Below are 18,428 nucleotides of genomic sequence, written 5' to 3' on the forward strand. Positions count from 1 at the left end.
TGCGGGATCCCTTGCTGGTCCATCCACTCTTGGGCATCGGTTGTGGTCTCAAAGATCTGTGTCCTCCCATTGTGCAACACTTTAAGCTTAGACGGGTATAGCAGCATGAATTTCACGCCCGCAGCTCGAAGGCGCTCTTTGGTCGGCCAGAACTGAGCGCTTTGTCTTTGCACGAGGGCCGTATATTCTGGGTAGATGGTTATCCTGGCTCCATTCCGGGTTATGACTCCACTTTCCCTCGAGTGCGCCAGGATCTTTTCCCTATCTTTAAAGTTCATGATCTTCGCGATCATAGGTCTTGGTGGTGATCCCGGGTCGGGGTTTCTTGGTTAGCGCGCTGTGTGCCCTTTCCACTACGAAGCCCTGGGACAGGGTGCCTGCTCCCACCTCTTGGATCAGTAGGTTCTCTATGTAGTTCGTGGGATCTCTGCCTTCCTCCCCCACCGGCAGCCCCACTATGCATACATTGTTGTGTCTGGCCCTGCCTTCCGCGTCCTCGGCTCTGCGTTCTAGTGTGCTGATCCGTTGTAGCGCCTCTGACATTTGCGATTGGGAGGTAGTCCTGTTCGCTGTGTTACTCTGTACTTGTTCCACCGTCGTCACACTCTGCTAGGTTCCTCGTGTCCTGTCGGAGTAGCCCCACGTCTACAATCACTGCGTCCAGCTTGCCTTCTATCAATGTCTTCAGTGCTTCTATAGCCTCCAGAATGCTACCTTCTACCTGTCTGATCTCTCCCTGCGTGGCGTATGGCACTGGCGTGTCCGTCTCGGCTGCCTCAGGCTGCTGGTCTTCGTTTTTGCGGGCAAATGACTCCATGACAGTCTGTCTCCCCCTGCCACCTTTTGGCTTGTCCGGCATGTTAGCTTCAGTTGTCCTGTGCTAGTATGTGGATCTTGCTCATACAAAGTCTATGATTACCGTAGTGATGTTTGCCTACGGGTTTCTACGTGGCCTTGCAGGGGGAGCGTTTGTCTTCTTGCCGTGGAGTAGTGTTTTCCCTGGCTATTTCGACTGCCCTGGTGGTTATGGAAGGAGGCTAGCCGTCCATGGGGTCGCTTCCCTCTCTGTGTTGCAGTCTAATTGCTTAGTTTGTGGCTTCCTCCTTCCGTCCCCCCTTTTGGTGGCCTCTGTTAACAGCCTAGGTGCTGTTTTGAGTGGGTTGTGTCCTCCCACGTATGTCCTGTAATCCTCGGAGTGGCTACCGGGCTTGGGGTCAAACGCTACGTTGATCCGCTCTGTTCTGCTCTTCAGCGGCTCTGCTGTTGCGGGTTCGTAGTTCCTTCCTTACCCCTTTTTGGAGGTCTCCACTGACGGCCTAGGTACTACTTTACGTGGGCTGTATCCCCCACGCGCGTTCAACAGTCCCCAGATCAGCTTCCTGGCCCGGGACCAAACGCTCCGTTTGTCCTTTTCGCTTTCCGGCTTCAGGATCTCCCAATGCCGCGCAGGGTCTCTTCGGTGACCATACCATTAGTCTCCGCTCCGGTGCAGCTACTTGTGCTTGCTGCTGGTGGCTAGGTGTGGGCCGGGCTCACGAGACCTCTGCGAGCTCCTCTACCGTTGTCCGCCTAGGCCCTTCTCCCTCGATGGCTGATACGCGCTGCGGGTCGCCGCCCAGCGTCCGCAGCCACGGGCGTCCGCGCCTCCGCCTGCCCTGGTATAGCTTGGCGGCGCGTGTCTCGATCTTCTCCTCCCTTTCACCGGCCAGTCAGGTACCTCTCTGGGGTGACTCGCTGTTCTCCGCTGGGCTGATGGTCGGCCGTCAGCGCCTCCGAGCTTTGCCTTCCTTTTCCTGCGCTCCCTTCGTATCTCAGGGCGCGAGCGTTCCCATCAGCAAGATGCGTCCGCCATTTTGCCTGACGGTGCCACGTATCTCGCTCTCTCAGTTTCTGTCTTCCCGGCCTCTGATTTTTCTCGGGCTTTCTCCTGTGTGTGCCCTGGACCCTCCGGTGCCTCTCTGCAGCTTTTGTTCGATCTTTTCGCGTCTGCTTTCGGCCTCTTCCAGGATCAATCGCCGGATCAGGTGGGAGCTCTCCCAGACTAGCTCACGCTTGCATGGCTGCCAAGCCACCCCCCCCCCCCCCCTTGTGGTCCATAATCTTGGTAAAATATACAGTAAACCCAGGAATTACTTGCATCGGCGGCAGTGCCGTAATGGATTTGGGTGTCCTTGAGGATGAGACAGGCTGACTCTAGGATAGTGGACCACCTTTGGAAATCCTGGTGTGCAGAGCCACTTGTCCTGCAGCCCAAGTCGCTCCACCAGAACACTGCTGCAGTCTAATCAGGTGGAATGCTAATAGTGGCCCACATCCAATTACTGAACAGGCGTCCTAGATTTCCCACTCGAGGCCCCAATTTCAATCCGGGTTGAGATATAAAAGGTTACTTCATAGGACAATGGTGTGGGAGCTAGGAGTTGGATGGTTAAAGTGCAGAAAGGAGAGAGGGATGGAGAAAAGATGGAGTGGATGGAGGGCTGAAGCAAAGGAAGGAAGGCACTGATGGACAAAAGGGGTAAGATCATAGTTAACAGAGAAGGGGGAACATTGAGGGAGCAGGAAGCAGAAACGCCAGGGGAGAGGAGGGTTCCATGTGTTAATATCCCCCTCAAAATTATTGCGATACAAAAATATCACCATAGTTTTGACGCAATATTGAGACATGCAACCTGCGGGGGGACACCACTGCATTATTTTTACATGTGCGGGGGACACCCCCGCAACCCCTGCTCCCACAAATTATCCCCCCCAAAATATCGCCTATGGCGTTCCAGACGACCATATTTACCCCAATATTTTTGGTGGGGATAATCTGTAGGGATACCGAGAGGAGGAGGCAACACAACTAAAGGAGTGAGGGGGGCTAAGAGGAAGGTGAGTTCTCCCCTCTAACCTACTCCCTTTCTCACTGGAGCATGCCCTTAAGCCTTTCTTGCCAACTTGTGACCGGCCCCCTTCCTTTCTCACTGATGTGCGCCCTTCCCTTACTCGCTGGCCTGTCCCTCCCTCCCTTGCTGACGCATGCACCTGTCCGTCCCTCCCTTACTTGTTGGTGGCTGTGTGCTTCCCACCCTTACTTGCTGGTGCTCGTGCAGCCCCCTCGTTTACTTGCTGGCACGTGCATGCTACCCCCCTTTCTTGCTGGCACAAGCATGCCACCACCCTTTCTTGCTGGTACGTGTGCCACCCCCTTATTTTCTGGCACGCGTGTGCACCCCCTTGTTGGTGCGTGTGTGCCGCACCCCCCTTACTTGCTGGCATATCCCTCCCTCCCTCCCTTACTTGCTGGTGCATGCATCTGTCCCTCCCCTTACTTGCTCGTGCCTGTGTGCTTCCCACACTTACTTGCTGGCGCTCGTGCATCCCCCTCCTTCCTCACGTGCATGCCACCCCCTTACTTGCTGGCACATGTGCTGCCCCCTTACTTGCTGGCACGTGCACTGCCCCTTACTTGCTGCGTGCGTGTGCCCCCCCTTAGCATGTGTGCTGCATTCCCCCCACCCTAATACTTGCTGGCACGTGTGTGGCACTCCCCTCCCCCTCCCACCCCCTTTACTTGCTGGCACGCGTGTGCCTTCTTCACCCCCAATTGACCCACTTTAAGGTGTTTCAGGCCCCTTAATTAGCTTTACTTCATTGGCCGCGGGAGGTTCAGCCTCTCCCTTATTTTTCGTATGTGTTCTGTATTCACTTCTCCAGCATGCAGTTTAACATAAACACAGCTTGTCAACGCTGTCCTACATCTGTCTGGGTCCTTGTTCTCCTCCCTGCCATTATAGACTTTACTAAGTTAACGGAGGGAGATTCTCTTGCGCTCAAATTTCTTTGGCTTGCATTTCGCAAACCTTTTAGCGCTGGGATATACGGGTACTGGGGTGGCATTGACTCACTCTCGTTGCTTATTCATTCTCCCTCCTCAAAGTGAATCGATTCCTCGCTTTCTGCCTGTGCCTTTTCTGAGATGCGATGGTCGTTTTCACCCTAGTGTCACTGCTGCTCAGCGGGTGGTCTGCCTTTCCTTCTCCAATCAGCAGTATTTGTTCTCTTGTCCTCGCTGAAATGCATTTCCTTTGTAAGCTTAACATAACAGGCCTGCTCTTTCAATCACTGCTTCAATGATCCTAGTCACCAGCAGTTCCTGACTAAGTCTGCTGCAGACTCCTCACTCGTGTTTCGGTAGTCCTCCATTCCAACACTGGCCCACCACCTCACAATTGGTGGGAATGCACAGCCCCCATGCTACACTTAAGCTGTGCTTTTTGAAGAGGCTGCAAATGCCGACTCGGATCAGGTTATGACCAGTGAAATACTCCGCGAAGTTCTTTCAGAGGCTGTGGGTGTCATTTATTTATCACATAACTGAGCTCTGCTGCCCCTTGCTCAACAAATACTGTCAATAAAATAATGTATAATTAAGATCTCTTATATGTGGGTCAGTTTGCTCTCTACATCGAAGATCGATAGTGGCACATTTTTCAGATCTTTGAATGGAAAGTCTACATGCGAGTTAACACATGTAGACTAAGTCCTGTCCATTTTCCTCCATACTTGTGGGACATTCAGTCCTTTGGGACGCGGCCGGAACACTTTAAAAACTTTTTTTGATGCTTTTATATTTTTACGCAGGGCCACCCGCATGTGACCGTAGCCTCGCCTTCCGAGTGCTGCCCCGCGCACCACCCTTCAGTCCTTTTCTCTGCGCGGTCGGGTTCGGACGCACTTCCATCACATGGATTATTTTCTTTTGTGTGCCAAACGTCTGGGATTCGTGTCCTGTTCATCCTGCGAACGTCGCTGATCCCCCACTCTTTTCCTGGAGTGCTTAGGCCCAGAACACTGTTGGGACTTGTGCTTCTACTGCGACTCCCTCTCTGTCCAGGCACTCCAGTGTCGGCTTGTTAGGTGGGAGGAAGTTATTCAACGTATTTCTCCTCCACATTTGCAGCAGTTCATTGAAGAAAAAGGAGACGACCGGTAAGTTCCTTTTTCAGGGAACCCCGGCCAGGGGACTCCTTCCCAGGGTCTTTTGGGTCTGTGAGGGCCCAAGCGGCTCCATTACCGGGGATCTCCCTGAGGTGTCTGGAAAGGGACCTAAAAGGCACACCAGATTCTCCTCTGAGGACCCCCCTGTACAGGGGCTGCCAAGACCGGATCTTCATCCGAGGTTCACCCTTTGGGGGCTAAAGATAGGCCTAGTTCTTCTGCCGCTGTTTTCACCGGGCTCAGCACTGAGGTTTCCACATCTGGAACTAAGTGTACCGAGTTTCGGCTCGATGTCCCTCTCAAGGTAACTTAACGTACTGGGATGGCCCCTGAGGTTCCCCTTCTGGGGCTATATCTAAGACCGGCAGGATTGAGGAGCCCCATTTGGGGATTCTGGCTTCAGGTGGTGACTCTATAAGCCTTCCCACCCTCAGACTTGTGGTAGAACCGATCCTGCTGAGGAGGCAAAGAAGCCGGTTAAACACTGTGTCTTCCAGCACCTGCTCCGCCGAGGTTCCTTGTCACAAGGCTAAGATGGAAAATAAGACCCCTGACTCCCTTGTGGTGACTACCAGCTTACACCTGTGACGCAGTTCGCCTCAGGCGTTGAAAAAATGGCTGTTCAACACCCGTGGACTGCAGTGGCCATTTTGACCAGCTCTTACACCAATGTTCACCCTGGCTGGTGCTGAGGCCTGTTTTTGGGGGCAGAGCAGCCTTTTCCATGTTCGTGGATAGTAAGAATCCGTTCCGCCCTCCAATGGATTGGCTTGCTCGGATTTCACTGCTGCGTACAGTCTTGCTTCCTCCTACGTCCTTTTATCTAGGTAGATCCAGTTGGGAGGAGGGGGGGACCAGCCTGGCAACCTTCCTCTTTGTGGTCCTGGTAGTGTGCCCCTTCCGATCCTGGGGATGTGCCCCTTCCGAGCAGCCTCTGCCCACTCCAGCGCCTAGACCTTTGTACAAGGATGCATTTTTTTCGGCAGTTTTCAGACGCTTATGCATGCTGAACCTTGAAGGTGTACTGTAAGGATTTGTTTAAGGAAATGTATCCTAAACCGGGCCCTGCTCTGACAATACCTTTGCAGATTCCGTTAGTACGACCTCCTGCACCACTCCCTGTGGGGCCTCCATCTCCACTACCTCCTCTGCCTCCACTTTCCTCCCCTGTGGAAAAGACTGGTTGCTCTGTCAACCACGCTTTCGGGCCCTGAGGCTCCACGTGCGGCGGGTCAGACGTCTGCTCCTGCCTCATTGGATGAGGACCAGGACAGTGATGACTCGCCCCGCTCTAGTCGAGCCTTCACGACCGGGTGCTGGATATGATGGCGTTGCTAGACATCCCAATTCCCGAGCCCCCAGCTCCATAAGAGGGGGTGTCGACAAAGGAGCGCACCAGCCTGTTCCTTCAGAAGAACGTTCTGGGCGAGGCCTGTAAGGTCTGTGACAAATTCCGGCCAGCACCTAAACAAGAAAATTGACGCTCGCTACAAACTTCACACGTCTGAGGAAGTATCCTTGTTGGCATGTCCGCTCTCCTCGATGGTGGTGGCAGCAGCTACGCTCCAGTCAAAGCCGGCCTCTATATCCTCCACAGCAGCGTCTCAGATCCTTTCCAAGGAGGACATTATCCTTGACGCCATTGGGAAGAAGGTTTTTTCTAATTAGGCTCTTTAGCTTAGTCAGGCTAATACAGAGCTTATCCTAGCAGCTGCTAATGTCAAGCTGTGGAAGGAGCTTGCCGAGTTTCAGGAATGTATTCCTCCTGAAAGACGTGAAGACTTCAAGGGCGGCTTATCTGATGTCAGGGTTCTGGTGCAAGATCTACTTGAGGCTGCGGCCCATCACGTAGACACCTCTGCTATGGGCCTTATGTTCAGAGAAGACCTCTCCCGTCAAGCATGGCTACATGCTACAAAGTTTTCAATGGCGGCTCAGGACAAGGTGCCTGATCTCCCCTTTGAGGGTAAAGCACTGTTCCACTCCTCCACGGACGAGGAGCTCATAAAGACCAAGGCAAACACTCAAACTGCCAAGTCATTATCTTTCTTTGCGAAAACAGCAAAGGCACCTTACAAGAGGTTTTGGTCTCAAATGAGGACCTTCTCTGGTTTTAAGGGGGTTTCAGGACTGCTGTGCACGCTGCCCTGATGCGCCAAATGGCCCCCGCGTATACAGCAGCAGGGTGGCTGGTTTTTCTCGCAGTAAACCGCCTCCTCTTCAGCAGCGGGTGGTCTCTCCGCTGATAAAACATCTAAATTATATTTTTAATCGTTCATATGAAACTCCGGTGGGAAGATGAATTTTGTCTCATCTGGAGGTGTGGCTGACCATCAGCGAAGACAATGGGTTTCGTCAGTCGCTCGCTCGGCTTATGCTTGCTTGACCCTCCCCCGTACCCCACTTTCCCACCCTCCTCTACAGCAGACTGGGTCACCCTCCCTCAGCCGTGGTACAGAAGCTTCTCGACCTCAGAGCAGTGGAACCTGCTCCCATCATGGAGCAAGGGAAGGGCTATTGCTCCTGTCTGTGCCCAAACCCAACCAGCTGGTCTTCCCACTATCCTAGACCTCTCCCAAGTTCAATCTGTTCCTACCCCAAGAGAAATTCAAGATAACGCCCTGCCAGATAAAGTCCTCTCTCCGGAAGGGCGATTGACTCAGCGTGGTAGACCTTCAGGATGAACATATATGCATATTCTGATCTGGAGGCCGCATTGAAAATATCTGCGGTTCTCCTGTGGCAACGGACCACTTCCAGTATTGTGTGCTTCCTTTTGGTCTCAGCTCTGCACTGCATGTCTTTACAAATATGTCGTCATTGCAGCATTCCTCAAACTAGAGGATTTATGTATATCCTTACTTAGACGATGGGCTTCTGCGCAGTCCTTGCCCACAAGCCGCTTCGCCCAATCTTCAGTCACTCCTTCAGCTCCTGTTCCATCTTGGGCTGTCGTTGAACTGCCAGAAAACATCGATTATGGTCTCCCAAAACCTGATCTTTCAGGGTTTACATTGGGATACCGTCAGTACCAGAGTTTTCCTGATTGAGGACAGGATTACAGACCTTTTGACCACGTGCCAACTATTTCTGCAGCCCTCCCACATCATGTTCTGGTGATTCCAGAGACTTCTCGCCTTCATAGCCTCTTGGGTGTTGGTTCTACCTCTTAACTGAAAATTAAGTGCACTCAGATTGTTCTTCAGAGCTGCTGGTCCCAGGCTACGGATCCAGACTCCAAGATGATTCCAGTCCCATACTGCATGATGGTGGATCTTCAATGGTGGTCGTCCACCAGCAACCTTTCAGTGGGAACTTCTTCCAGCAGCCCTGCCCACAAGCAACGGTTACTAGACTCCTGTCATAAACCGAAATCGAGCACATCAAAGGCCTTCAGGAACCATAGGGAGGAAATGGACAGTGAGGGTGGCTTGGTGGCATGAGCAACAATACATTAACTGGGATTGCCCCTGCCAACATGGCTGCCGCATCCAGACTGTCTGGGTACTAAGAAGGCCCTGGGTTATCCACATTGCAAGTGATCCTGGTGGTCTAGTGGAGAGGTGCAGCAGGGTTATAAAAACCCCAACCTGGGCCACACCCAAAGCTTAGCGTTTGCTCTCCTGCATGAAGCAAGTCGTGTAACGCTTGCCTGTGTACCCGCCCCCCATGTGCTTGCTGTATCCTTTATTTCAGCTGTCCTGATCATGCCAGCAATTGAGGCTTCCAGCGTTTGTTTTTGCTTACCCGATTGAACTTACCTGGCAGCCTGGGTTTCACTTTGGAGACTTCCCATCAGCGATCGCCTGCAAAACGAAAGAAGCGGTGAGTAGATCTTCACCATTACGCTGGTTCCCCCGGAGCCCTCTTTTTACCTTTTTGATCCGACATCCATGCTCGCACAGCTGTTCCGGACTCCCGCGTAGCTCTGCACCAGCAGCATTCTGTTCTGCCTCATCGCCGGCAGGCATCTGCACTCTATCATCGTCTCGGATCTCCCCCGCAGACTGCAGCATTCCGTTCTTCCTCACCGCCCATAGACAGCAACACTTTGGATCTCCACTGCAGACGGCCGCCTCACTGGAAGGGAAACAAAGACATTTATCACTGCGCACAACACGCGTATTGCGTGTAACAGCTATTCATTCACACAATCCTGTAGTTAATGGAACCAGGCCAAAACAGACTCCTCTAAAGACATTCTAGAGACTCTTGCCTTGTTGCGAGCTCTGCAGGAATGCAGACATTCTTAATCTCGCTACAGGAGCACCCTGTGCGCTGCAGCAGGACTGGACCACGACATTCCAGTTAGGCAACTGGAAAGTGGAAGTTATCCTGGAGCTCACTGCTACATACAGTAAGGTGGGCCCTGACTCGCCCTAATCACTCACCTTGGGGCGGGGGGGGGTATAAGGAAGGGAGGTGGGGGCGGCAGGAGTGGGTAACAGGCCCTAACATTGTCCACTTGTTTACCTCTAGGCTCACGAAGGCCCATAATCGGTGGGTAACCTGCCCAAATCACTCCTAACCCTTGCACTCTTCCCTTCTGGGGTGGGGTGTGACAATGCGTCACCTCAAGGTGTACGATTTGTGGACGCCTCAAGATAGGCGCTTCATATCAATTTCTTGGAGCTCCTGGCAGTTTTTCTGGCGCTCAAGACTTTTCAACCCTCAATCACCAACAGTGTGGTTCGAATTTGCGCAGGCAATTCCGTAACAATGTTTTACATCAACAAACAGGGGGGGGCACCAAGTCTCCTTTCCTGGTAGACCTTAATATCCAAATTTGGAATTGGGCTATCCAACACAATTCCAACACAATGTCTGGCTCCAAGCTGTGTACATCCTGGGGCACATAATGTGACTGCTGACTCCCTCAGCCGGCAATCTGAGGCGAGTTACGAGTGGGAGATGAACCCCAATGTTATCACCGAATCTTCCATCAATGCGCCACTCCTGAGGTGGACCACTTTGCGACATCATCAAACGGGAAACTTCCTCTTTATGATTCCATGGACAGTCTAAGTGTCTTCCTTGGGGTACGCCCTTGACATCCCGTGGGACAACATGAGATCTTACTCTTTCCCTCCTTTGGTCACTTTGGAAACTCAGGAGTGCGTCCAACTGCACTCTCCTCTTCATAACGCCTTGGTGGCCAGCCAGGTTCTGGTTTTCGGACCTGCAGCACCTGTCGATGTCCTCTCTGATCAGGTTGCTGCAGATTCCCGACCTTCACTAGAGCAATCACCAGTTGTGGCACCCCTCCCCACAATCTCTCGGCTTGGCGGCCTGGTGCCTGAGTTGCGATCACTAGCGCAGTTCAACCTCTCCGAGGACAACCTGCGTATAACCCAAGCAGCATGAAAACCTTCTACGGGAGCGCACTGCAGGAGCAAATGGCTCTTATTCTCACTGGTGTCTAGCCAAGGAGCTTGATCCCAGGCATGCCTCTGTTTTCTCTTTCGTATCGGACCTTGTAGCTTCTGGCATACATGTCTCATCTTGCAGGACTTATTTGTCCTCCATTGCGGCCTACCTGTCTACTGACAGTTTCTCCTTTTCACTGACTAATCCAGTCATCAAGAGACACTTTGCGGGGTCTTCAGCTTTTCCCACCGGTTCGAGCCCCTCATCCCAAATGGGATCTGAATGCGGTCCTCACCGCTTTATGCCATAAACCTTTTGAGCCTATGGCCACTACCGAACTCAAATAGCTTGCTTGAAAGTTGGCTTTTCTGATTGTGGTAACATCTGCAAGGTGGATAAGCGCGCTTCAAGCTCTTTCTGTGGAACATCTGTTCCTAACTTTCCATAAGGATAAGGTTTTGCTTCACACTCGCCCTTCCTTCCTTCAGTGGTTTTTGAATTCCATTTGAGCCAGTCAATATCTTTACCAGTCTTCTTCCCGAACCCGGCCTGTGAGGCCAAGTGAGTTCTGGACAACCTGGATGTCAGACAGGCTCTGAAGTTCTAACTCGATAGAACTAGTGAACTCAGCTTGTTAACTCGTTTGGTTACCCTAAGGGGAAACCAGCCTCAAAATCATCCATCATGTGTTCGATAGTTTCATGCATTTCTGAGGCCTCAGAGTTCAAGGCCTTCAATCACCAAAGGGCATGCATGCACATCTGGTCTGTAGGCAAAGCGGCTGCGGTTGTCTTCCAAAAGTACGCCCCTTGGGAGTCCATCGCCAAGATGGCTACGTGGGCCTCCCTATCCGCTTTTTCCAATTTGATCAGGCAGTCCTCAAGAATTTGTTCCAATAAGGGACATTTCCATCCACCAGTAATACCTATGGTCAGTGCTTGGGGAAACTCCCACAAGTATGGAGGAAAGGGGACGTAGGAGTATGACGGTTAATCACCGTTGTGACTAGCTTACTCCTAGTCCCCTTTCTCATATACGCCTGCCCGCCGTCACCTCTAAAAAGTATCCTCTATTATTGCTAAATGGTCCTTGACCTGGCGATAGAAAAGGACTGAAGGGCGATGCGCGGGGCGGAGCTCAGGAAGGCAGGGCTACGATCACGTGCAGGTGTCCCCCTCTTAAAAATAAATGGACCAAGGTCAATTTTTTGATGCTTTTAAAAAGTGCTCTGTTCCCGTGCCGAAGGACAGAATGTCCCACAAGTATGGAGGAAAGCGGAATATGGACGAGAAGTAAGGTAGTCACTATGGTGAGTAACTTTGTCATTCTTTGTGATCAGAGTCCTACTCTGCCAAAGGAAGGTGCTTGTGTGGTTTTAATTTTATTTATGAAGTAGTTTGATTTGCACATCATTGTATTCTTGTGTTTCTCAAGGTGCCAAGATGCTAAATCTCTTTGAAAAAAACATTTTACAAATATGTGACTTTAATTCTGAGGCCTTTAAGACTTGTACTAAACACTGTTTTATTTTACAGCTGTGAAGCAGATCCATCGGCCCTGGCAAAATATGTACTTGCATTAGTGAAAAAAGACAAAAGTGAACGAGAGTTAAAAGCCCTTTGCATTGATCAACTGGATGTGTTTCTCCAGAAGGGTAAGCAGTTTCTGCAGTGGTAGCAAAACACTCTTGTTTGTGTGTGTGTGTACACTTTAAAACGTGCTCAACAAAATTACAAAAACTTTAGAACAGCCAAAATCAGTGTATCTGGTTCATCCTCTGTTAATATTTCCAAGTGCAGTATTCTAATATCTTTACATTCAATGTATTTTTCTCTTTCATTCAAGGTCTTCACTGATAGAATGCATGACTTGATCCCCAAATGTTGTGAAATTCTCTGAACTGTGACCTATGCACTACAAGGGTAGATCTGTTAATTGCACACAATTTATTTTTTCTTCTGAGACTGCCATCTTTTGAATGTTTATTTTCTGGGTTGGTAACCTTCCTAGCTGGGTGTGTGAGCCACATAAAATATTGACAACAATACTATGTTGCAATATTATGCCCTGGCACTTAAGGAAATTATTTAAGATCAATACATGACACTGTTGCATTAGTAACTCTCTATGCTTGGACATAGAAACAGGACTTCCTGTGTGTAAAAGGAAAATGTTTCCATATATGGTCTTCACTACTCTTCTCTGTGTGTATGTATATATATATATGTATATATATATGTATATATATATATATATCTCTGAGGCTTGTGGAATATGCCTAGATCACATGCTGTGCACAGGCCGACATCTAGTGGAAGCTGCAGAGTATTAAAGTGGTTTTTGAAACTCAAAGGGTCATTGACAGGGCATGCCAGTAATACTATCCCTAGTGTGATGTCCACTGTACCCATGGTCCTTCACACGTCTTGGTGCCTCAGATTGTTTTTTTTCCCGCCATCATAGATGGACGCTGTTTCACGGAGTTCCCTTTCGACTTATCGCCATTTATTATTCTACAATTAATAGTTTTTCTTGCTATCCTTTATAACCCTTTATATCCGCCAGCTATTGAGACCATCCGACAGCGGTGGAGAAAAACGACTGTCGAAGACTCCCGTCGACTGATCCGTTCCGGCTTTGGAAGGCCGCTCTGTGCTTCAGCCCTCACAGTAGGGAGAGAGGGGGGGGAAGGTCATACCATAATGTATGTACCCCTTTTCCTACATTACATTTGCCTAACTGCTGTGTCATTTCTTTATGGAAAGGGCCCCCTTTAAATTGTGCCCTAAGTGCAACAAAAAGTTCCCGTGGGTAGACGAACACCTTGTGTGTAACCCGTGTCTCCCTCGAGACCACGTTGAGGGTTCCTGTCGAGCTTGTAGACTCTTCAAACCCAAAACACCGAAGGACCACTTAACTAAACGCTGGGCCCATCACGCTAGGCAACTCGCGGCAATGGAAGTGGAGGGTGCTTTCAGCGACTGCAGTAACACCGCCGTATCTGAAGGCGACGGGTTACTCAAGTTTCCCAAGCGTAGGCCCCCGACCCCAACAGACAGGCTGGCGGCCATGTTACGGCGACAACCCCCGGCGGTGAAAGCGCTCTCACTAACCCCCCACTAAACACACAACCCACTGCCGAGACTAGACACACGTGTCGAGCAAATGGCAAAGTGCGACGTCTAGCGAGAGGTCTGTTGAATCGCTGTCCTCTGGGCACTCTATATCGAGATTGCCACATGACTGGTCCCGACTCTCGAAAGACCGAACAGACGTTGCGGATAATAATATCCCCGAAGATCGTGAGTCGACTGACGAGACTAGCGATAAAATAGCCCATACAGGCCAGACTTGCTCAGTTAATTAAAGCATGTACCAGAAAGCTTTGTAAAGTCAAGGGAGTCTAAGAAGAGCTCCTCCAAGACATAGGGCTAAGACACAGAAGGATAGGTCCCCTCATCATAAGAGTAAGGAACCTCAGACACAGGATTCCCTGTTTTCAGCCTTGAAGAAAAAGGCTACACCTTCTAAAGTAATCCCACCAACTTCAGAAGATCTGTCTCCCACCTCAATCTATGGTCATTCCTAGTTCTGGCCACTGGTCAGCTGAAGATCTAGATGGGGTCATGAGAAGAATGTCCTTCATGGCAAAGTTTTTTATGAGAAAGAACCTACCTACTTCACAAGTTTCTATTCCACCCCTCCCACAGCAGCAGCCTCGGGTCGCAGAACCCTGTTAAATCCCGTGCTAAAAGGTCTCGCCCCGGTGAATCAGCGCAATATCCAACTATTATTGTGACCCGGACACTGGTCATGAAGACCTCTATGACCAAGAAGCCGCAGACCCTTATTGGGATAATGAGGATGAAGGTGACCCTGATACAGACATGTACATCACAGATTCACCAGTGGATCAAGACCCCCTATTTTGGATCACCCATAGATAATCAACCTCTTCTTAACGAGGTACTTATGAAAGCCGCTGAACATTTTCACAGATCTTCCCTAGAGGATCCACAGGACAAATATTTTGTAGACGCAATCTTGGGAGTCAAAAAGGCTGTTACTCAGTTTATTCCACTACTAAAGTCTGGCCAGCGGAAGGTACAACCCTCGCTGGAGACACCCAATCAGACAAGGGCAGTGAACCCACGTATAGAAAAACTTTTCAGACCTGCACCCTCAGACCCGCTGTACCTTAGGGGCCAGCTAAAGCCTGACTCGCTAGTTGTTACAACAAGAAAAAGAGCAGGTATTCCCCTAGCCTCCTCCGAGGCTCCCCCAGACAAAGAAAGCAAGAGGCTTTATACAATGAGCAGGAAGGTGGCCTCTTCTGCTGCATACCAAACCAGAATTGCTAATAACTCTACCTTATTAGCTAGTTATAACTGCCATTAATGGGACAAAGCCTCAGTGCTACTCTCATCAGCCCCAGAACCCCTCAAGGCTCAATTAGCACTTGTGGCTACAGATGGGATGGCAGTGTCAAGCTGTCTGCTAAAGAGCACTCTTGACGCAGCGGACAATGCCGGCAGAATAATAGCCGACGGAACCATTATGAAGCGTCATGCTTGGTTATGCCAATCCGGATTTAAGCCAGAGACGCAGGCTAATCCCATTAACATGCCCGTCGGGCCCAATGTACTCTGTGGCAAGGCTGTCAAGGTCGCCTTAAAGACAGCCAAAGAGGAATATGATACATAGAAATCATTGGGCCAATTGACCAATAAACCTCCTGGCCAAAGGGGAAATAGCAATTTTCGTCACACATGAGAACAATTTGCCCAGAGGGGTTCCTATAATCAAAGTCGGGGTACAGCCTGGGGGAACAATCGAGGCCAAGCTTCTCAGAATTACCAGAGAGGACCATGCAGATGTAGTGGTCGGGGAAGCGGTTCCTCCTCTAGAAGTGGTACCCCACCTCAGAAGCCGTGACATCCCACTTCAGGTGCTCTCCCATGCCTCTCCAGAAGGAGGGTGCACTTCCAACTAACTTCACCCAAACAAGGGAGGGAAATCACCTCAGACAGATGGGTGCTGTCCACCGTAGTGGGTGGATATTGTATAGAGCTACTCGGATAACGCTGGAATCGCCCCCCCCACGCCAGAAATCCCACTCCAAAGAAGACCAACGCATCCTCCTGGAGGGAATCGTCATGCGGCTCCAAAAAGATGCCATAGAAATAGTCCCGGCCAACCAGGTTAACATGGGTATTTATTCAACTTACTTCCTTGTGCCAAAGAAAGATCGAACAATGCGCCCAGTATTGTGCCCTGCAAACAAATGTCAAGCCACATAAGTTCTGTATGACTACGCAACAAGAGGTAATCCTCTACTAAAGGGGAATTACATGGCAACACTAGATCTGAAAGATGCCTATTTTCATATTTCAATGTTCCCAGCGCACAGAAGATTCTTGCGTTTCAATATGGCAAACCAGCACTACCAATTCAAGGTGCTGTCCTTCGAAATAGCATCTGCTCCAAGGGTATTCACGAAGGTACTGGCGGTGGCAGCACACCTGCGCAGGGAGACAATCCCAGTATACCCTTACCTGGACCACTGGCTGATTACAGGGGAGTCTCTCCTAATTTGCAGGCAGAACATTCAAAGAACTATCAACCTTCTCTTTCAATTGGGCTTCTCCATCAAGGAGAACAAATCAAGCCTAGTGCCAAGCACACCCAAACAGTTCCTAGGAGCTGTTATAAATGCACAAGAGGGGTTAGTCTTTCTGTCAGAGGAAAGAGTCCGAAGCCTGATTCTGCAAATACTACATTGTCAAGCCGGCCGCCATATAAGGGTGCACAAATTTATGCGTTTGCTAGACATGATGGCATCTTGCATTTTCATAGTACCTCCTGCGTGCCTGCAACCCATGCAAGAGTGGTTGGGGAAACGGTGGTCTCAGGCAAGTGGTCAGTGGGACGATCTAGTGGTCGTTTCACCAACACTAGTACAAAATCTTTGCTGGTGTACACGAGAGAATCTTTTGAAGGGGAAACTCTTCTGTGATCTGGAAGTACAGGCGATTATCACGACAGAGGTCTCTCTTGCGTGGTGGGGAGCTCATTACCATCACCACACAGCTCAGGGTCTGTGGGCTTGTGCGGCAGCACAGAACCATTTCAATGTGCTAGAACTACTGGCAGCATTCAAAGCCCTGCAGGCATTTGATTTTCACCTAGCAAACCAATCTGTGCAAGTCCTGACGGACAGCACTACAGCAATGTTTTACATCAACAAACAGGGGGGCACACGTTCTCCAAATCTGTCCAGGCTTGTGCAACAAATTTGGAAATGTGCTCTCAAACAAAAAATATTCCTATCTTCACAGCACGTTCCAGGGGAACTCAACTCTCTGGCAGATTCATTGAGCAGAGATACCCTACCAGAGGAGCACGAGTGGCGACTACACACAGGGGTCGTAGAACACCTCTTCTCTCAATGGGGTTGCCCCACAATAGACTTGTTCGCTACAAGTGAAAACAGTCAATGCCCAGACTTCGCGTCCAGGTTCCCTCATCCATGATCCAAGGGGAACACCCTATGGATGAACTGGTCAGGGAAATTTGCTTGCCCCCCCGCCCCCCTAAACACACATCTCATGAGGAAGGTGGTGAACAAGAGCCACAAGGAACACGTGACGCTTATCCTAGTTGCTCCTATGTGGGCAAGACAACTATGGTACCCACATCTGCGCAAACTGGCTGTGCGATACCATCAAGCTCCTGTTCCCGTACAACCTACTCACTCAGCACGGGGGGGTGCTAACGGTGCACCCTCAGCCTCACTCAATGAACTTGGCAGCATGGCGCCTGAAGTCAGAGTTCGGGCGTCTTAACCTACCACAAAGGTGCATGGATATCTTGAAAGAAGCAAGAAAACCTAACACCAGGCACTGTTACTTTGAAAAGTGGAGAAGATTTGTAATTTGGTGCCACAGATTAACCCCATAGAATGTACTCCATCCCACATTCGAACTTCTATGCTCCACTTGCTAGATTCGGGGTTAGTATTCAACTCCTTAACCCTTTAACTGCCATGGGTTCTCCCCACTCCCCCTCCGTGCCAAGGCCTTTTTTGGTGATTTAGGTATGTCGCCATTCAATGCCTTGTAACTTTTTTGTTGCATGAGATCATTTTTTTTTTTTTCCCCCAACATGTATGCGGTCATAACGATAATGCCACCCAGGAACCCTTGGTTGCTGTAGGGGGGTGAGAGAAAATGACCAAAAAGGGCAACAATTTTGGGTTTTTTCAAAAAATGCCAATACAATGATGTACAAAGAAGCCTGTGGTTTTTTTCCTTGTAAGAGCTAGGAACAAATAGCTTGATGTGCTGAATTCCCCAATTTCGTGGCTTCCAAGAACAGGTTGAGTGGAAACGGCAAAAAATTATTTTGTTGTGGTTATCAACCGTTTGTGAGAGGTAGGCAATTTTTGTCAATTGGACATGCTTGGACGGAATGGAAGAAAAGGGTAGGAAAGCCGAATTGGAGGACAGAAAGGCATACATTTCTGAAAAGTAGACAAAATTCCAAGTTTAGGAAGGGGTGATTTGTGCAGGTCAGGCAACAACTAGGTAGGGGAAAATTCCATAGTTTGGGGAAAAAGCGGGAAAATGACCGAAAAAAAAAGGTATTTGGTGGACATGGTTGGCTTGGTACGGCAATGGCTGCTATGCATTTTGAGAAAAACAATGTTCCGCTACATTCCCCCGACTCTTGCAGTTAGGAAAGCACACATTTTTTGTAGTGTTTCACAAAACAAGCAATACCACAAACCAAAAACTGAGCCATGGTACACAGGCGTTTTATGCCTACGGCTTGAACAGACTTACTTGGCATGTGTTAATCAGGAAAACCAATGTGGTGAGGAATGGCAAGCATACATTTCTTGAAAGAGTACAGGCAGACCTTTTCAAGGGTAGGTGACTTGTGCAGGTTACAAAAGTGTATGGTACCTAAAGCAGCGACTAAATGTAGGTCACATTTGGGAAATGAAGGGGATGCGTGACAAAGGGCAGCAGCAAATAGGTCGAAAATGTTATGAAAACCACGCAAACACAACA

The 18,428-nt window shown here is 49.9% G+C and overlaps 1 protein-coding gene across 1 annotated transcript in view; it reads left to right on the forward strand.

The window, feature by feature from the left end:
* The window catches only part of RBM26 (RNA binding motif protein 26), a 1,704,516-nt gene that overhangs the window by 75,936 nt on the left and 1,610,152 nt on the right, over nt 1-18,428 (forward strand). Inside the window, exon 2 of the mRNA XM_069639899.1 lies at nt 11,889-12,007. Coding sequence (XP_069496000.1) covers nt 11,889-12,007 — 119 coding nt within the window. The remainder of the gene's footprint in view (nt 1-11,888; nt 12,008-18,428) is intronic.

Source organism: Ambystoma mexicanum, chromosome 7q (assembly GCF_040938575.1).
Source record: "Ambystoma mexicanum isolate Mex_15411 chromosome 7q, UKY_AmexF1_1, whole genome shotgun sequence".
In the NCBI taxonomy this organism is placed as follows: domain Eukaryota; kingdom Metazoa; phylum Chordata; class Amphibia; order Caudata; family Ambystomatidae; genus Ambystoma; species Ambystoma mexicanum.